This window comes from Danio rerio, chromosome 17 (genome assembly GCF_049306965.1).
Source record: "Danio rerio strain Tuebingen ecotype United States chromosome 17, GRCz12tu, whole genome shotgun sequence".
NCBI lineage: Eukaryota > Metazoa > Chordata > Actinopteri > Cypriniformes > Danionidae > Danio > Danio rerio.
The window spans coordinates 57,558,358-57,577,501 of NC_133192.1; the positions used below are offsets into that span (position 1 = coordinate 57,558,358).

The 19,144-nt window shown below is 39.1% G+C and overlaps 1 protein-coding gene across 7 annotated transcripts in view; it reads left to right on the forward strand.

Annotated features, from left to right (window-relative positions):
• Positions 1 to 19,144, forward strand: part of myt1lb (myelin transcription factor 1-like, b) — a 159,892-nt gene that overhangs the window by 105,539 nt on the left and 35,209 nt on the right. For all 7 annotated transcript variants that reach the window (XM_073927656.1, XM_073927658.1, XM_073927657.1 and 4 more), the window contains 2 exons: positions 7,845 to 7,979; positions 16,559 to 16,649. In XM_073927656.1, coding sequence (XP_073783757.1) covers positions 7,845 to 7,979; positions 16,559 to 16,649 — 226 coding nt within the window. The remainder of the gene's footprint in view (positions 1 to 7,844; positions 7,980 to 16,558; positions 16,650 to 19,144) is intronic.

The following is a 19,144-nucleotide window of genomic DNA, read 5'->3' on the forward strand; positions in this document are numbered from 1 at the left end:
TGCAAACACCAACTGACCCAGCCGAGGCTCAAACCAGCGACCTTCTTGCTGTGAGGTGAATGTGCTACCCACAGAGCCACCGTGCAGCCCTTACTATAAATAATCAGAATTAGGATAATCAGTTTAGCCAACCAGTCTGTCCCTCATGCATATGTCTTCATTATATGTTTCTCTTTCTGTGTGAACCGCTTTTTCAAATATAAAATGAAATCAGTCTACTCCTGTAAAATCCCAAGAGCCGGGAGGTCAGTCTAAGTGTACGGTTCAGCATTTTTTTCTGCATTCCTTTGCTCTAAGAGAGGCTCCATACTGACCCCGGGACAGGCTTTCTCAAACATTTCCCCGCCTGCAGTGCAAACAGCAGTGGCCTAATGTCACTCAGACAGGCCGGCGCAGCCACATCACAGGCTAAGCTTGTCAGGCATAAGTAATGGCGATCTGCACGGCCCGGAGGACAGCAAATCTCATCCCAGGGACACAGCCAGAGCTCATGCTGCCTATTTATAAACCCAGAGAGCAGCTCTGTTTAGAAATACAGCTCCGGCAGGCGAGAAACACACTGCGAAATTAGACAACGCTCCTTATTCCGAGGTGCTTCCGCCAATTCGTACAGAGCAACTGTAGACTATAGGATTATCTCCAATAACACATGCGAAGAAATTATTGTTTCAAATATGTAAAGATCTCAAAAGCTAGACATCATGCGGAGATCCAACAAGATGAGTGGACAAAAGCCTTAGGGCTCTATTTTAACGGTCCATGCGCAGAGCGAAAAACGAAGGGCGCAAACGCTTTCAGGGCGTGTCAGGACGTGTTTTGCTTATTTAAGGACGGGAAATCTGCCTTGCGCCGCGGCGCATGGTCTAAAAGGGTTGAGTTTATTTTCTTAATGAGTTATAGGTGTGTTTTGAGAATAAACCAATCAGAGTCTCATCTCCCATTCCCTTTAAGAGCCAGCTGCGTCACGCCAAGAACGCATTCGCTATTTACAGGAAGCAAAGTAAGTCTAAAAGGCCATGTCCACACTAATGCGTTTTCATTTAAAAACGCATATTTTTGTCTCCGTTTTGCCCTTCCATCCACACTGAGACGCGTTTTTTGGAAACAAAAACGTATCTTTTTGAAAACGCTCTCCAAAGTGGATAAATTTGAAAACGCCGTTTTCGTGCGTAGTGTAGACTATGAAAACGGAGTGAAAACGATGACGCATTTTTTGTCATGTGACACTCAGTCATGTTACTAATTCGTTTACTTTTATTTCGTTGTGAGTATGATTTTAGTGATGTCGTCCTTACTGTGAGGGTAAGCAGCGTAATCAGCAGGATACTGTTCTGTAAAGCGGTCCAGTATATCGGCGTATTTGTTTTGGCACATCTCCCAGTCTACATTTTCACTCTCTTTTGCAACTTTGTATTCATGTGTTACTCGAAGCAGCAACTCTACTTCATTGTCAGTTCATTTAAAAAACTCTGTGCTTTTCCTTGACATTTTGCCGCAACGTTTCAAAGAGCCGGAAAGAAAATAAACGTCAGCCGGAAATGAAGCATCTTACGTTTCACGCATGCGCAGTACAGGTTGAAAGCATTTGTAGTCGTTTCAGTGTGGATGACAAAGTTTTGGAAAACGAATAGAAACGACAGTGTGGACGTGAAGCGTTTTTAGAGGAAAACTCCGTTTTCAAATTTATTCGGATTAGTGTAGACATGGCCTAAGTGGAAAAAAAATGAGCATTTCACTAGCAAACAGTTAACAGTGTTTTAACAGAAAACTGTTAAACAGAGCATCTACTGCGTGAGAATGAGAGATAATGGATCTACTTTCACTTTCGCTCTTGGATAGGGAAACCTTTACACACAGACATCAATTAGTCTATAAATAAATAATTGCGTTTGTTAAGCGCAAATATTCGTTTCAAAACTATTTCTAAATTGCCCAAAACAAATCTCCTGTCAAGGACAATAAAGTTTTACTACTACTACTACTAAATTCAGTTCTAATTTCCAGCAAACGAATAAATGAACAATAATAATGAAATGTGCTCAAAAACCTGAGTTATATCCTAAAACACATGCTGTGCCCCATATGGTCTAAAACCTGACAGGTGGGCAAATCTAAGCTTGTTTTTAATAAAAACAAATATAAATATGGATATAATAAATAATACTGCTAATAATAATAACATTATACAAAAGCAAATTGTTATGAATGAACTGAAAAAGCCTCCCGAGATGAAGAAGACATAAAAGCAGGGATTTTTCATATTTATGTCGGCTAGAAAATAATATGTTTTGTAATATTTTAATTCTTTATATTTATATCCTATATCTATTCTTATTATATCCTATATCTATCCTTAATACTTCAATGTTTTCATATGTAAAGATATTTATTGCTCTCTTGTGTGTATTAAGCAGTGTGTAAGCGAGGCGCAACTCTGCGCTGGAGTTTAGACCGGGTTTGTTTTGGTCTAATGAAAAATCTATTATAGTTTCTCAAAATAGCGACGCGCCAGCGGTCCGCCTCAGAACGCCTTCCTTTTTAGACCAGAACGCCTATGGCCACACAAATGAGCGCTAATGCATTTGCTATTTAAACAGCGTAGCGCAACGCCTTAAAACGACTCTTGCGCCAAGCTGAAACTACCAAACAAGTATTGCGCCGCGTCTTGCGCCACACTGCGCCGAGTGTATGATAGGGCCCTTAATCTTTTGTGTTAACTCTATAGTAGCTATGGTAACACAACCCCCTCCACCCCCCACTCAACCCTCTGCTATACCTGTTCACGATCAAGAAATCACTTAAATAGGACAAAGTAGACCAAAAGATCCTCAAAAGCTAGACATTATGTCGAGATCCAACAAAATTCCAAACCAAATATGAAAGAAAATAATTGGAATCTACCACTCTGGACACTTTTTGCACTACTGTGCTTATATTTTCGAAGCCAGTCTTCTATTACAGAAAGAGTCATGCAGATGAAAATGACATGATAAATGATGCTTTTCATGTGAACACACTGTGGCATGCTTTGATGGGCTGTTCTCCAGATGAAGAAGGCTGACGGCGCTCATGAAAGGCCGTGTGTCAAGCATGCGCAGCACTCGCCGTCTTTCTAATGGCCGAATAATGAGCGACGCTCGGCCATTACGCCGCGATAACATCTCGCCACGGCAGACGCTACCTAACCGGGGGGCTTTATGATTTATAAAAGTGCGGAGGCCTGACAGTTATGGAAGGAGCTCTTCCTTAAAGAAGGCACGAGGCGGAGATGGAAATTGAGCAGCATCAGTATGAGCGATAACAAACGACAGCACCACTGACTGCACATTAATTATCCACAGACACTATGGTAATGGGGGCCATTTGCTATGCAAAGCGTGGCTTGTCCGGAGCCACAATCAATATCCAGCACTTTCTAATATGTATTCCTCTCAGCTCGCCTGTGTGCTCTTCTCTCCTTTTTCTCTCGTTTGTTTTCACTCTCTCTGAAATGGCCAAGAAGTAGTCCGAGGATTCAGGGTTTATTAGTCTGTTTGGAAATCACTGGACGTTCTAGAATCTAGAAAAATCACACACAAAGCTGAATCTCACATCTGTCAACAACATATCTCTGTCAGAGTTCACCTTAAAGTCAGCATTATCAAAATATTATCTTTGTGAAGTGCACTCAAAGTGGATACTAACGCCCCATTCAAATGGGGTGTCAGCGTCAATGCTTCCCACTTTGAATGGGTGATGTCAGGCGTTGCCGAACTGCGTTATGGATCCATCGGCGCCGCTTCAGAGGCGTTGCTCGCTGCAGAAGTTGGGCTAGCTCAACTTTTTAAGTGCTGATGGAAACGTCAGCCAATCAGAACGCTGTATGCAAATACACCAGCTAGACAGTGGCCTATTGCTAACTGAATTTTATTGGCTGACGCTGCTATGACGATCGCTTCAGCCCCAACTTCAAACACGCCTTCAGTCAAGCGTTGACACTGAAGCCCCGTGTCAATGGGGTGTTACTGTAAATCATTTACTAATACATGTATCAAATGTGCTTTTGCAAATATTTTTGCTGGGTTCTTTACGAATTAGAACCTTGTTAAAATACTATAGTAAGTACTTGGTGTGTTCCTTAATCGGGTTTTAAGTAGTCAAATCTAAATTTACGAATCAAATCTACATTTATGAATCTAAATATAAATCAAAAATCTATTTAAAGGATTATATTTGAATATCTCCAGATGTTTATGAATTAGAACAAAATACTATAGTAATTAATATTAAATACTAGTTGTGTCTTTGAATCAGAATTTGCGTAGTTGAATCTTAAATTTACAAATCAAATTTATGAATTAGAACTAAGATGAAAAATACAATTGTAATTATAGTACTATAAACTCTAGGGGTGTCCCTGAATCATGATTTATCTACTTAAATCTAAATTCACGAATCAAATGTAAATTCACGAGTGGAAAAAAAGTTTTTACAAATCTTTTTTGCGAATCAAGTTTTTAGCGCAACATCGACGTGCAGAAAAATGTAAATGGAAAATCAGTTTAAAGGATAATATTTTAATAATCTCCAGATGAATTAGAACAAAGATGAAAAATACTACAGTAATTATAGTACATACTGGGGGTGTCACTGAATCAGCATTTAGATTGTCGTATCTAAATTTACAAATCAAATCTAGTTTAGGAATCGAATCTAAATTTACGAATAGAATAAAAAATTTTACGAATCTTCTTAAATAAATAAATGATTTTGTTTTGAGTGCAACATCAACAAAAGTAAAGGATATATTTGAATCATCTACAGCAGTGGTTCTCAAACTTTTTTCATCAAGTACTACCTCAGAAAAAAAATTGTCTGTCCAAGTACCACCAAAAATGAGCAGTACTGAAATACAGAAGCGTAGTAGGCCCAGTAAAGAAGCTACAACTCTGCACAGTTAAAACAACGTGGCAGATTACCATAGAAATATAGGCTATATTCATAAATGGCATATTATATGCATAATTTTTAAGAAATGTTTAAATGTGTGTAGCATGTACATGACATATTTCATTCCTCCGCGTACCACTAGAAGGAAGCCTGCGTACCACTAGTGGTACACGTACCACAGTTTGAGAACCACTGATCTACAGGTCTTTATGAATTAGAACCCAGATGAAAAATACTATAGTAATTATTGTAAATACAAGGGGTGTCCTTGAATCGGAATTTACAGTATGTACTTGAATCTAAATTTACGAATCAAATCTATTTTTACAAATCTTCCTAAATAATAAAAAAATCAAGCTTTGAGCGCAGCATCGATACGCAGAAAAACCTAAATCAAAAATCAATGTAAAGGTGAATATTTTAATCATTTCAAGATGTTTACAAATTAGAACCCAGATGAAAAATACTATAGTAAATACTAGGGTTCCTCCCTGAATCGGGATTTATTCAAATATAAATTTCCGAATCAAATCTAAATTAACGAATTTTAGGAATCTTCTTAAGTAAATAAATAATCACGCTTTGAGCACATTGATACGCAGAAAAACAAAGACCAAAGTAAAGGATTATATTTGAGTCATCTACAGGTCTTTATGAATTAGAACCCTTATGAAAAATATTATAGTAATTATTGTAAATTCTAGGGGTGTCCTTGAATCGGAATTTACAGTATGTACTTAAACCTAAATTTACAAATCAAATCTATTTGTACAAATCTTATTAAATAAATAATCATGCTTTGAGCTCAACATAGATGCACAGAAAAACCTAAATCAAAAATCAATTGGAAGGATTATATTTGAATAGTAAATACTAGGGATGTCTCTGAGTCTGGATTTAAATAGTCATATCAAAATTTGTGAATCGAATAAAAAGCTCTGAATCTTCTTAAATGAATTATTAAATAATCCAGTTTTGAGCACAACATCGATGTGCAGAAAAACGTAAATCAAAAATCAATTTATATTTATGTTTGAGCATTATATTTTAATCACCACCAGATGCTTAGATAAAAAAATAAAATAAAAATAAACTTTGCCAGTCACTAGTTTGTCCACATACATTTTGGTAAAATCTGAAAACGTACTAAAAATCAGGCGAGGGCTTTTCTTTTTCTGGATTGCTTATGAAAACACTAATGGTTGGGTTTAGGAAAGTGGGTGGGACATGGAGGTCAGTCAGAAAGTTGAAAGCGGCCTCTGGTGGATTTACGTGAGAACAGCAGGCAAGAATGGCACTCGCGAGAGAAATTTGAGAGCTGAAAAAGTGAACACAGTGGATTCGTGAAAACAAAAACTGCAAAAAAAAAAAAAAACGTAGCTCCTGGGACGTATCTGGTGCTCTCCAGAAATGGTATGTAATCAAAATGAGTCTGGGTTGTAAATACGAGCAGTGTCGCTAAATCAGCATTTATGTCGTCGTATCTAAATTTACGAATCAAATCTAAATTTACAAATATTCCTTAATAAAAAAAACTAAAATTAGTTTTGATTTTGAGCTGAAATATGTCGTGATTCATGTGTGTTTGTGAGCTGTTACTGCACAGCTTTAGTTGTTGTTTTTGCAAGCACACGCTCTGTAAATCGGAGTATCTATTTTCAGTCCCACCAAACACTGAGCCCACAGTCTTTCACTTTCTCATGCTATTCCTGTCTGTTTCGGCCTTTACTTTGATACGGCAGAGGCAATGTGATGCCTGCTACTAGGTTACTCCATCCTTAAAATTTTAATCAGAGGTAACTGTAGCATATTCACTCGCTGACTCCGCTGTGCTCTCTCTCTCTCTCTCTCTCTTCAGTGGATATTCAGATCTGCACACTCACTGACAAATGCAGATACACTAACAGAGGCATCCTGTCAATCATAATACAGGTCAAATTAAGGATTTAAAGGGATAGTTCACCCAAAACTAAAAACTATGTCAGCATTTACTTGTTTAAAACCCAGGCGAACAAGGGGAGAACTCCACACAGGTATGCCAGCTGGCCCAGCCAGGACTCGAACCAGTAACCTTCTTGCTGTGAGGCAACAGTGGTAACCACTGTGCCGCCCTTAAAAACCCTGCTGAAAAATCCAGCTTAAACCAGTCTAGGCTGGTTGGCTGGTTTTAGCTGGTTGACCAGGCTGGTTTTAGAGGGGTATTGGCCACTTCCAGGCTGGTTTCCAGCCATTTCCAGCCTGGTCTTAGCTGGTCAGGCTGGGAGATGACCAGCTAAAACCAGCTTGACCAGCCTAGCCAAGCTAGGAGTCCAGCCAAAACCAGCTATCACCAGCTTAAATTAGGCTGGTCAAGCTGGTTTTAGCTGGATTTGGCTGGTCATTTTTCAGCCTGACCAGCTAAGACCAGGCTGGAAATGGCTGGAAACCAGCCTGGAAATGGCCAAAACCCCTCTAAAACCAGCCTGGTCGAACAGCTAAAACCAGCCAACCAGCCTAGGCTGGTTTGAGCTGGATTTTTCCGCAGGGCAATTATAGGTAAAGTCAAACTCAGAGCCTCCAGTTGTCATTTTGTGTCCCCAAACAAATTCCCTGTGCAAAGGATCATGGGCGTCCGAAGTGTCCATCAGTTGTACCTTCAAAGTCAGTCATTCCGAAGAGCACTTTGAAGTGGCCAGTTCTGAGCACTTCAGTTTGGAACAACACTTCAATATGGCGGTCATGTTTGTTTCCAATCCAAAGTGCCCTACAGAGGGTGATAAATCCAGTTTAGAATGCGCCAATAGTCTGAAAGACTCTGAATAACTCATTCCTGAACAACTGAATCAGTGATAATCCAGTGTGTGTGCTCAGACTGAGGACCGTTTCTAAACAAATGGACTAGTGATAATCCTGTGTGTGTTTTTATATGCGTTTAGATTCGTCGCGGTCGGGGAAGAAGGAGAGCCGGTGTCCGACGCCAGGTTGTGACGGCACAGGTCATGTTACTGGTCTGTACCCGCACCACCGCAGCCTGTCTGGATGTCCTCATAAAGATAGAGTCCCGCCGGAAAGTAAGCCCTCGACACCGTCCCCGCAAACACCACATGAGCTGCTGCTGCCTTCACATCTGTGCTGTTATTCTGCTGAATGTGTGTGTTGTGTGTGTGATCACCTGTTCATTCTGCATGCAAACATCTGCACGCTGATACAGTATGCAAAAGCTTGGAACGGTTCGAATGGTTGATAATCCAAGACATTGGTCACTTTGTGGTGATGTACTGCAGTATGGGGGATGTGGATTGGTCCTTATATATGCATCCCATACTTCATATATACATAAATAAATAAATATATATTTATATATATATATATATATATATATATATATAAATATATATATATATATAAATAAATAAATATATATTTATATATATATATATATATATATATATATATATATATATATATATATATATATATATATATATATATATATATATATATATATATATATAAATATATATTTATTTATTTATATATATATATATAAATATATATTTATTTATATATATATATATATATATATATATATATATATATATATATATATATATATATATATATATATATATATATATATATATATATATATATAAATATATATTTATATATATATATATATATACATATATATATATATATAAATAAAAATATATTTATTTATTTATATATACATATATATTTTTTTCTTTATATAGCTATATCTATCTATCTATCTATCTATCTATATATATATATATATATATATATATATATATATATATATATATATATATATATATATATATATATATATATATATATATATATATATGAAGTATGGGTTGCTTTTAAGAGCTTATGGGATGCTTTTAAGATCACCTTTTAAAGCTGACTAGCTTTTATAGCTGAATTTGCTGCTGTTAAAAGTGTATTTTGCATATTAATAATACTCCGGATGTACTGTTCTAATGATATATTATCAAAGTAGGAATGACCCATCTGCCCTTCAGCATCTCTCACAATGTAAAGACACACAATCATCACAATATCAGACATGCACGAGCGCGCTTATTGTTTCTGTTGATAATTACAGCTCTTCCTAATGGAGGCCGGTTTAATATGCTGCTTAGATATCTCATTTTGTTTTAGATGTTTAATTCAATCCGGTTGAATCGACTGTAATAATTATAATCTGATGAAAGACTTACAGACGAGATTTCCTCTCCTTCACCTTGAGCAACCCTCCCATCAAAACATCCTTCACAGGATTCATTAAAATGCATTAAAACTGGGTATTATTCACAAATTAACCAGATGGCAATCAAACTCACTGATGGCTTTGACTACAGACTGAAATTAGTTAACAAAAAGATTTGCTTTTAACGGGTCCAGATGGCGAGACAGTTTGCGAGGAGGCAAATCAAGGGCATTTTAGATGGCATCAGTGTGGACAATGACATATGACACATTGGATTTTTTCATGTTTTATGAGTTCTTCCCATCCTCATAATGATGTTTAGACTGTACAGACTCGATATTGCCTCCCTCTACCCCTAAACAAATCTCTGAGAGGAAACAATCTGCTGTTTTGCATTTCAAAATACCTAATTTTGTGTGATTTATGAGTCATTTTGCTCAAGAGAACCAAAAAAAGATCCCTACAATTTTAAAGGTGCAGTATGTAAGTTTGACACCCAGTGGTTGAACTAGGTATTGCACACCTGGTTTAAAACACACACAAGAGCAGGTTGCCAGATTGACAACGCCAACAGGAAAGGCTGATTTAAATGCTAATAATGTGAGTTGGACTGCTATTTCACATGACATTTATTGCCGTTATACTAAAAGCAACAGAAGATAGTTCACCTCAGATCTTTAAAATATAATAAACTGTTTGAAATTGAACTTCAGAACTGTGACTCAGTTCAAGCCAACACATATCAGTGATTCAGCATCTACATTTAATAGTGTTAAAGTGGTTTAATATGCATTAAGTAGATTATAAACCTTACCATTTCATTGGAGTGCAGTGAGTGCACTATTCTGTGCTTCTGAATGGCGGTATGTACATTACTGTTGTGTTTCGTCTTTTGCAAATTGCTTATCACTTCAAGTCTCGTCACGTAGCATGTTGTTAATAACAACTTCTTGTGGATCTCTGAATCTGCATCTCATTTCGGAGGCTGCTACTGTCCACCGGAGGTCGCATTTTGGTCACGGACGCACACTTTGAGAGCCCTTATGACTGAATGAATGAATAATGAATGGTTGCTGAAATATAATTAGCTAAACTGGCTGTAGGTGGGTTAAATGAGCAAAACAAAGACAGCCGTTCCAGCACATAATGCACATTTCAAAGCAGAATATCTGACTTTAGTTTTGTTTTCCAGATAAACAGGAATGTTCACTTGTCTACAAACATATTATGGTATTTTTATGCGTTAGAATATTCAAAAATTTACATACAGCACCTTTAAGATTTACTGGTATTACTACACTTGTAACAATAACACATTTGGTCCTGTCATTACACCTCTAGGGGTCTGCGATATATATGGCTTTGATGATAATTGTTATAACAATGTGTGAGCTGACCTTTTTTAAGAATGTCACTCACTTTCACCAAAAAAAAAAAAGTCTTGGCACTGAATATGTAACAAAGCAGCTAGAATGAGCCGACAGTGTCACGTTCGTGATTAGGGAAAGAAGCGAGGACTCAGGTGCAGCAAATAAGGGGTGTTTATTATAATAAAATAAAAATAAAAGGCAAAACAAAAACTACCCCGAGGGGGAAAACATTAACAAAATACACAAACTTGGCTGGGCTGACAAGACAAGGCAAGACTGGAACAGGAACACGGGGAGTGTAGACAACTAACTGGCAAAGGACTGAAAACATGAGGGGGATTATAAAGCAAAAAGTAAATTGACACACAGGTGAACATGACAAACTAATAATGAGTAAACAAGGAGGGTGGGACTAGACAATAGACGGGAGAGCGCATGACACAGAGAGACAATTCAAGCCATGCGCTCACATAACACAGGACAAGAACATGCAGCCAATGAGAGAACTCATTAACCGCATGCTCATGACAAGACAAGCACAACACTGAAGCACTCGACAAAAGCACGTGACCACAATGTAAACACCGAGCCACGTGCTTTGACAAGAGACGCAAGACACGAGCACACGATGAATGAAAACACTCACCATGCGCTCACACACGCAGCGTGCATGCTTCATCCCAGCGCCGACCAAAAGCGAAACCAACAAGACTGAGACGCTGGGAATGAAACACCACGCTGCAGACAGACGAAAACACAAACACGAGTACAAGAGCCTCCAAGCGGCAGCGCGCACACTCTGCGTACACCCACGACGGCGCGCACGCACACAGAGACAGAAACAGGACCAGACATGGGTAGTGTCAGAGCTCTGCCACCATCAAAACAAGAAATTACAAGACCAGAGTGGCAGAACCCTGACAGACAGTTCATTGCAGAAACTCTCTAAATGTTATTTTATATTAATATAAAATTGTATATGCACAACTTATTACGGTGTGAGCATGATTACATCTGTGATGCTGCTTTTATACAACAAACAAGGACTCATATTGCCTGTATTACAATTTAGACACAATGTTTTGTTAGTTTGTTTGTTTCATCAGTGAAATGAAATGAAAGCCAGAGCAAAACATCTGTGTATCTCGGACTGAAGTGCCTTTATTGTGAGTTTTACATCTGAAAGTGCACCATGTATAAAGCTATTGACTTATGAAAGAAAAAGTTAGTTCGAATTAGTTTTAAGCCGTTTCGTCTCGTTAGTACCCAGTTTATGTAGACCAGCTTCTTCTTCTTCTGAATCAGAACCTGTACATGTGAAAAAAGGCTGCCTCCTTGTTTTCTGTAGAATGCAAAAGATGTATTAAGTTCTATTTTGAGTTTGCTCCATGCAGGTTTATGTGTGACAGTGGCTTTCACAGTGGACACAGAAAGCGATGCGTATACCCATTCATTTCAATGGCTTGAGCAGCGCAGTTCAATGTACACACAGCAGAGCGCACTTCAAAGTTCAGAATAGTTCAGATTTTGCTGCTGCCCAGAAATTTGTTGATTAATACTGAATGTTTGTTGTTGTTGTTATTGGAATTATGACGAAGAATAGAGCAAAATGCTGGTGTGCAAACTGCAGTACTTGCATTGGGTTCACACATATACCATGACTGCTTGTTTCAACAAACAGACTGAATGCAGTAGACCAATCATAACAGACTGGGTCATCAGTCCATTCACAACACACCAAGTCACCGGAGGAGTCATAACAAACTCGGTCAATGTAGAATTATCGACCAATCACAACTGAGTCATCAAAAAAACTACTACAGATTGATTCATCAGACCAATCACAACAGACTGAGTTATCAAAACAATCATAGCAGTCTGAGTCATTGGACTATTCACAACAGACTTGTTAATTGGACCAATCACAACAAAGTCATCAAGCGAATCACAACAGACTGGGTCATTGGACCAATTACAACAGACTGGGTCATCGGACCAATTACTATAGACTTAGTCATCAGATCAATCATAACAAACTGAGTTATCGCACCAATCAGAACAGACTAGGTCACTGGACCAATCACAACACACTGGGTCATTAGACCAATCATAACAAAATGGGTCATCGGTGCAATTACAACAGACTGGGTCATTGGACCACTCACAACATACTGGGTCATCGAATAAATCATAACAAACTGGGATTGAACCAATTACAACAGACTGAGTCATCGGACTAATCACAACAGATTGAGTCATCGGACCAATCAGAACAGTCCGAGCCATCAGACCATTAACAACAGGCTGAGTCATCGAACCAATTACAACAGACTGGGTCATCGAACCAATCGCAAGAGACAGGGTCATTAGACTAATCACAACAGACTGAGTTATTGGGCCAGTTACTACAGACTGAGTCATCAGACCAATCAGAACAGTCCAAGCCATCAGACCATTAACAACAGACTAAGTCATTGAACCAATCACAACAGATTGAGTCATTGGACCATTTACAATAAACTAGGTCATAAGAACAATCCATAGACTGGGTCATTGGACCCATCACAGCAGACTAAGTCATCAGACCAATCATAACAGACTTGGTCATTGGACCAATTGACACAGACTGGGTCATCTGACCAATCACAACAGACAGAGTCATCAAACCAATTAGTCATTGGACCAATCATCACAAATTACCATCAGACAAAGTCTGATGTCAAAGGGAAAATGAATTGCTGGACAAATCGTTCGGGAGTTGTTAGGATAATTAAGTAAAAATAATTATGACAATGAAAGTGTTTTCATGATCTTGCATGTATATGAGCCTGTTGCCAGGGACTCCCCAAACCATAACATTAACTCTTTTATATCCTTTTTTTTATACATAATAGAGGCACTTTAATGATTTAGTGAATTGTTAAGACAGTTACTTGGCGCCACCTACTTGTGGTTTTTAAATGTGGATACATTTTTCTATGACCAAAATCTGTGAAGACTAGCACAACAATGCACTCAGCACAATAATGTTCAGTTATCATGACAAAATATTTGACATTTCAATATTGCGCATCACGATGTACCAGCACACATCATTCAGAGAAGAGATGTTGCTGAGGATGGAGGAGTTCAGTTTTGATGTGATGGCATCTTAAAGCTTTTCTTGCCTTCAGACCTGTGTGTGTGTGTGTGTGTGTGTGTGTGTGCGCGCACGTGTCGGTGTAGGAAGCAGATCCGTCCTGCCGCTCAGTAATGAACATGTCAGAGATGTTGAAGAGGAGGGTGAGGGATTAAGCAGCTGATAATGATGAAGACGAGCATCAGAAGAGCGGTGGTCTGCTCGCCCCGGCCCACGCTCTCTGGCCCACTCCAGCCTCCTAATGAACAGTAATCTAATCGCTCGTGGACAGAGGAGACAAAGGCACGCAGGGATGAATAAGAGAGCTGGGGATTGGAGAGAGCTAGGCAGCGTCTGGGCGGTGATTTCATTGATTGCTGACGTGCGTGTGCTGCAAATGAAAGACAAATGCAGAGCTGAAACAATCAAGAGCGGCAACACCTCGCAGCCAATGACTGGATGCATGAGCTATACGAGGCTCTCGGCTTCGGCTGCTGATGAGAATGTAATCAGGGTTCAAGATCTCGCTCAAACTAGCTCCAGCCACCAACTATATGAACATAGTTGGAACCACTCAATGTGCAACAAACTATTTTCAATGGGAAGTAGCTAATGTTTGCTCAGAGTCGTTAAATGTCGCTAGATGAAGTCTTGTGTCAATTAGCATATTAATGACCTCATCACATCCAACAGGTTCTGTTTGTTTGATACATTTCTTGTCGGCTCAGTCCCTTTATTAATCTGGGGTCGCCACAGCGGAATGAACCACCAACTTATCCAGCGAGTTTTTACGCAGCGGATGCCCTTCCAGCCGCAACCCATCTCTGGGAAACATCCACACACACACTCATACACCACGGACAATTTAGCCTACCCAATTCACCTGTACCACATGTCTTTGGACTGTGGGGGAAACCGGAGCACCCGGAAGAAACCCACATGAAGGCATTGAGAACATGCAAACTCCACACAGAAACGCCAACTGAGCCGAGGTTCGAACCTGCGACCCAGCGACCTTCTTGCTGTGAGGTGACAGCACTACCTACTGCGCCACTACCTCACCTTGTTTGATACAGTCTATGGTTATTTATACTTGCACCACTTTTTATGGCAACGCAGTGGTGCAGTAGGTAGTGCTGTCACCTCACAGCAAGAAGGTTCGAGCCTCGGCTGGGTCAGTTGGGGTTTCTGTGTGAAGTTTGCAAGTTCTCCCTGTAGTAGAGTACAACAATGTAAAATAGAATTGAACAGAGTAATGTAGAGTAGAACAGGAGAGTAGCATAGTCTAGATTGAAGTATAAGAGAGTAGACTAGAGTAGAGTAGAGTAGTGTGCAGTAGAGAAGAGTAGAGTAGAAAAGAGGGCAGAAGAGTGCAGTAGAGTAGAGTAGAGTAGAGTAGAGTAGAGTAGAGTAGAGTAGAGTAGAGTAGAGTAGAATAGAGAAGAGTAGAGTATAGAAGAGTAGAGAAGAGTAGAGTAGAGTAGAGTAGAGTAGAGAAGAGTAGAGTAGAGTAGAGAAGAGTAGAGTAGAATAGAGTAGAGTAGAGAAGAGTAGAGTAGAGTAGAGAAGAGTAGAGTAGAGTAGAGTAGAATAGAGTAGAGTAGAGTATAGAAGAGTAGAGTAGAGAAGAGTAGAGTAGAGTAGAGACGAGTAGAATGCAGTATGCAGTAATGCAGGGTGCAATAGAGTAGAGTGCAGTAGACTAGAATCGAGTAAAATGCAGTAGAGAAGAGTAGAGTGCAGTAGTGTAGAGTAGAATAGAGTGCAGTAAAGTAGTGTCTGGTAGACTAGAGTAGAGTACAATGTAGTAGACTAGAATAGAGTCTAGATGAGAGTAGAGAACAGTGTAGTAAACTAAAGTAGACTACAGTGTAGCAGACTAAAATAGGGTAGAGTCTAGTAGGCTCGAATAGGGCAGAGTCCAGTAGACTAGAGTATAGTACAGTGTAGTAGACTAGATTAAGACCGAGTCCAGTAGACTAGAGTACAGTCCAGTAGACTAGAGTAGAGTACTGTCCAGTAGACTAGAGTAGAGTACTGTCCAGTAGACTAGAGTAGAGTACTGTCCAGTAGACTAGAGTAGAGTCCACTGTAGTAGACTAGAATAGAATTGAGTACGGTCCAGTAGAGTAGAGTACATTACAGTATAGTAGCACAAAGAGTAGTAGACTAGAATAGAATACCGTCCAGTAAAGTAGAGTAGTGTGCATTGTAGTATACAAGATTAGAGTCCAGACCAGTATAGTAGAGTCCTGTATTCTAGAGTACAGTGTAGTAGACTAGAACAGAGTCCAGTATAGTAGTGAAAAGGGTAGTAGAATAGAGTAGTATACCGTCAAGTTAGGTGGAGTAGACTAGAATAGAGTCCAGTATACTAGAGTAGAGTAGTGTAGTAGACTAGAAAAGAGTACAGTCTAGTAAAGTAGAGTAGAGTGTAGTAGACTAGAATAGAGTCCAGTTCAGTATACTAGAGTACAGTGTAGTTGACTATAATAGAGTACAGTCCAGTAAAGTAGAGTGTATTAGACTAGAATACAATAGAGTCCAGTATACTAGCGTAGATTGTAGTAGACTAGAATAGAGAAGAGTCCAGTAAACTAGAGTAGCGTACAGTGTAGTAGTCTAGAATAGAGTAAAGTCTATTAGAGTAGGGTACAGTGACTAGAAGTAGAGTATTTTAAAGTAGAGGGGAGTAGAGTAAAGTAGAATAGATTAGAGTAGAGTAGAGGCTGGTGTATTGTGTCTGTGTTCTGCATGCTCATGCCGCTGTTCTTCCATTAGCAGCTCCTGCATGCCTCTGCTTGGTGTCTGTGCTGTTGATGCTGCTGGTGATAATGAGGAGTGTTTCACACTAATGCAGATGACTAACTGTGGGCCTCTAACTCCTAATCTTCCACCCTGTTTCTCTCGCCTGCTGTCAAGTTCTTGCAATGTATGAAAATGTTCTTAAGTGCCCTACGCCTGGCTGCACGGGCCGGGGTCACGTCAACAGCAACAGGAACTCTCACAGGAGGTGAGTTCCTCTCGGTCTGGAGCAGAGAAACACTCGTACATTCACTGTCAGTGTCTCTGCTCCACACTGCTGAATATTACACTACTACGTTGCCTTCAGTTTAGCTTTACATCGTGCATTTAGCTTCTGCTGGTATAAAATGTTCGATGTTGATATACTTTCTTTATTTGAGCCCTTACCCTAAATCCTGGCTCATCCAAAATCAAGATTACAAAGACCTATTGTAACAAATTACACTTTTTTTGTCTTAAATGTTTAATAGCTACAGAGTGTTTAATTAAAGTCATTACTGAATTGTCTGTCTCAACCCTCACACATTCATAAGAGTATTGCACATACTTACTTTTCAAGGCTTGAATGGCAATAAACACCAATTCACAATAACCTAAATAAGGTTGACACAGTAGAGTAGAACAAACTAGAGTAGTTTAGACTAGATTAGAGTACAATAAAGGATATTGGAGAAGTGTAGAGTTGAACATGGCACAAAAGAGTAGAATGGAAAAAAGTAGAAAGTCTAGAGTACAGTATAGTAGAACATGGTAAAGTAAAATAAAACAGAGCAGTGGAAACTATGGTAGAAAATGATAGAGTAGGATAAAGTTTAACACAGCAGTGTAGACTAAATTAGACTATAATTTAGTGGAGTAGAATAGAGTAGAATAAAATAAAATAAAAAAGTGTAGAGTACAGTAGAACACGGTAGAATAGAGTAGAATAGAACAGGATAGAGTAGAGAAGAGTGCAGTAGACCAGAGTAGAGTAAAGTAGACTAGAGTAGAGTACAGTGGACTAGATTACAGTATAATAGACCAGTGTAGAGTATAGTAGACCAGACCATAGTAGAGTAGAATACAGTAAACCAGAGTAGAGTAGACCGGAGTAGATTACAGTAGGCCAGAGTAGTGTACAATAGACCAGAGCAGAGAACATTGGAGTACAATAAACCAGAGTATAGTAGAGTACAGTAGACCAGAGCAAAGTACAGTAGACCAGAGAAATGCATAGTAGAGTACAGTAGACCAGAGCAAAGTACAGTAGACCAGAGAAATGCATAGTAGAGTACGGTAGAGTACAGTAGAAAAGAGCAGAGTACAGTAAACCAGAGTACTGTAGATTACAGTAGACCAGAGTAATGTATAGTAGAGTACAGTAAACCAGAGTAGAGTACCGTAGACCAGAGTGGATTGCAGTAAACTACAATACAATAGACCTGGGTAGAGTATAGTGGACCAGAGTATAGTGCAGTAGACCAGAGTATTGTACAGTAGACCAGGGTACAGTAGAGTATTGTAGACCAGACTATAGAACAATAGACCAGAATATAGTACAACAGACCAGAGTAGAGTACAGTAGACCAGAGTATAGTCGAGTACAGTAGACCCGAGTAGAGTACAGTAGACCAAAGCAGAGTGCAGTAGACTTGGGTAGATTACAGTAGAATTGAGTACAGTACAATAGACCAGAGTATAGTAGACCAGAGTATAGTAGAGTACAGTAGACCAGAGTATAGTAGAGTACAGTAGACCAGAGAACAGTAGAGTTTGGTAGACCAGAGTATAGTACAATAGACCAGAGTAGAGTACAGTAAACCAGAGTAGAGTACCGTAGACCAGAGTGGATTACAGTAAACTAAAATACAATAGACCTGGGTAGAGTATAGTGGACCAGAGTATAGTGCAGTAGACCAGAGTATTGTACAGTAGACCAGGGTACAGTAGAGTATTGTAGACCAGACTATAGAACAATAGACCAGAATATAGTACAACAGACCAGAGTAGAGTACAGTAGACCAGAGTATAGTCGAGTACAGTAGACCCGAGTAGAGTACAGTAGACCAGAGCAGAGTGCAGTAGACTTGGGTAGATTACAGTAGAATTGAGTACAGTACAATAGACCAGAGTATAGTAGACCAGAGTATAGTAGAGTACAGTAGACCAGAGTATAGTAGAGTACAGTAGACCAGAGTACAGTAGAGTTTGGTAGACCAGAGTATAGTACAATAGACCAGAGTAGAGTACAGTAAACCAAAATATAGTACAATAGAAAAGAGTATAGTAGAGTATAGTAGACCAGAGTGGAGTTAAGTAGACTAGAGTATAGTAGAGTACAATAGACCAGAGTAGAGTACAGTAAACCAAAATATAGCACAATAGAAAAGAGTACAGTTGAGTACAGTAGATCATAGAACAGTAAAATACCATAGAACAGAGTATAGTACAATAAACCAGAGTATTGTAGACTACAGTAGAACAGAACAAAGTACAGTAGACTAGAGTGGAGTACAGTAGGCCAGAGTATAGTAAAATAGACCAGAGTATAGTAGAGGACAGTTGACCAAAGTGGAGTACGGTAGACTACAGTACAGTAGACCAGAGTGTAGTACAATATACCAGAGTATAGTAGAGTACAGTATACCAGAGTAGAGTATAATAGAGTTAAGAGTAGATGCAAATATGTATTAGTGCAGCTTCTGTTGGAGCGTCTGCCATTAG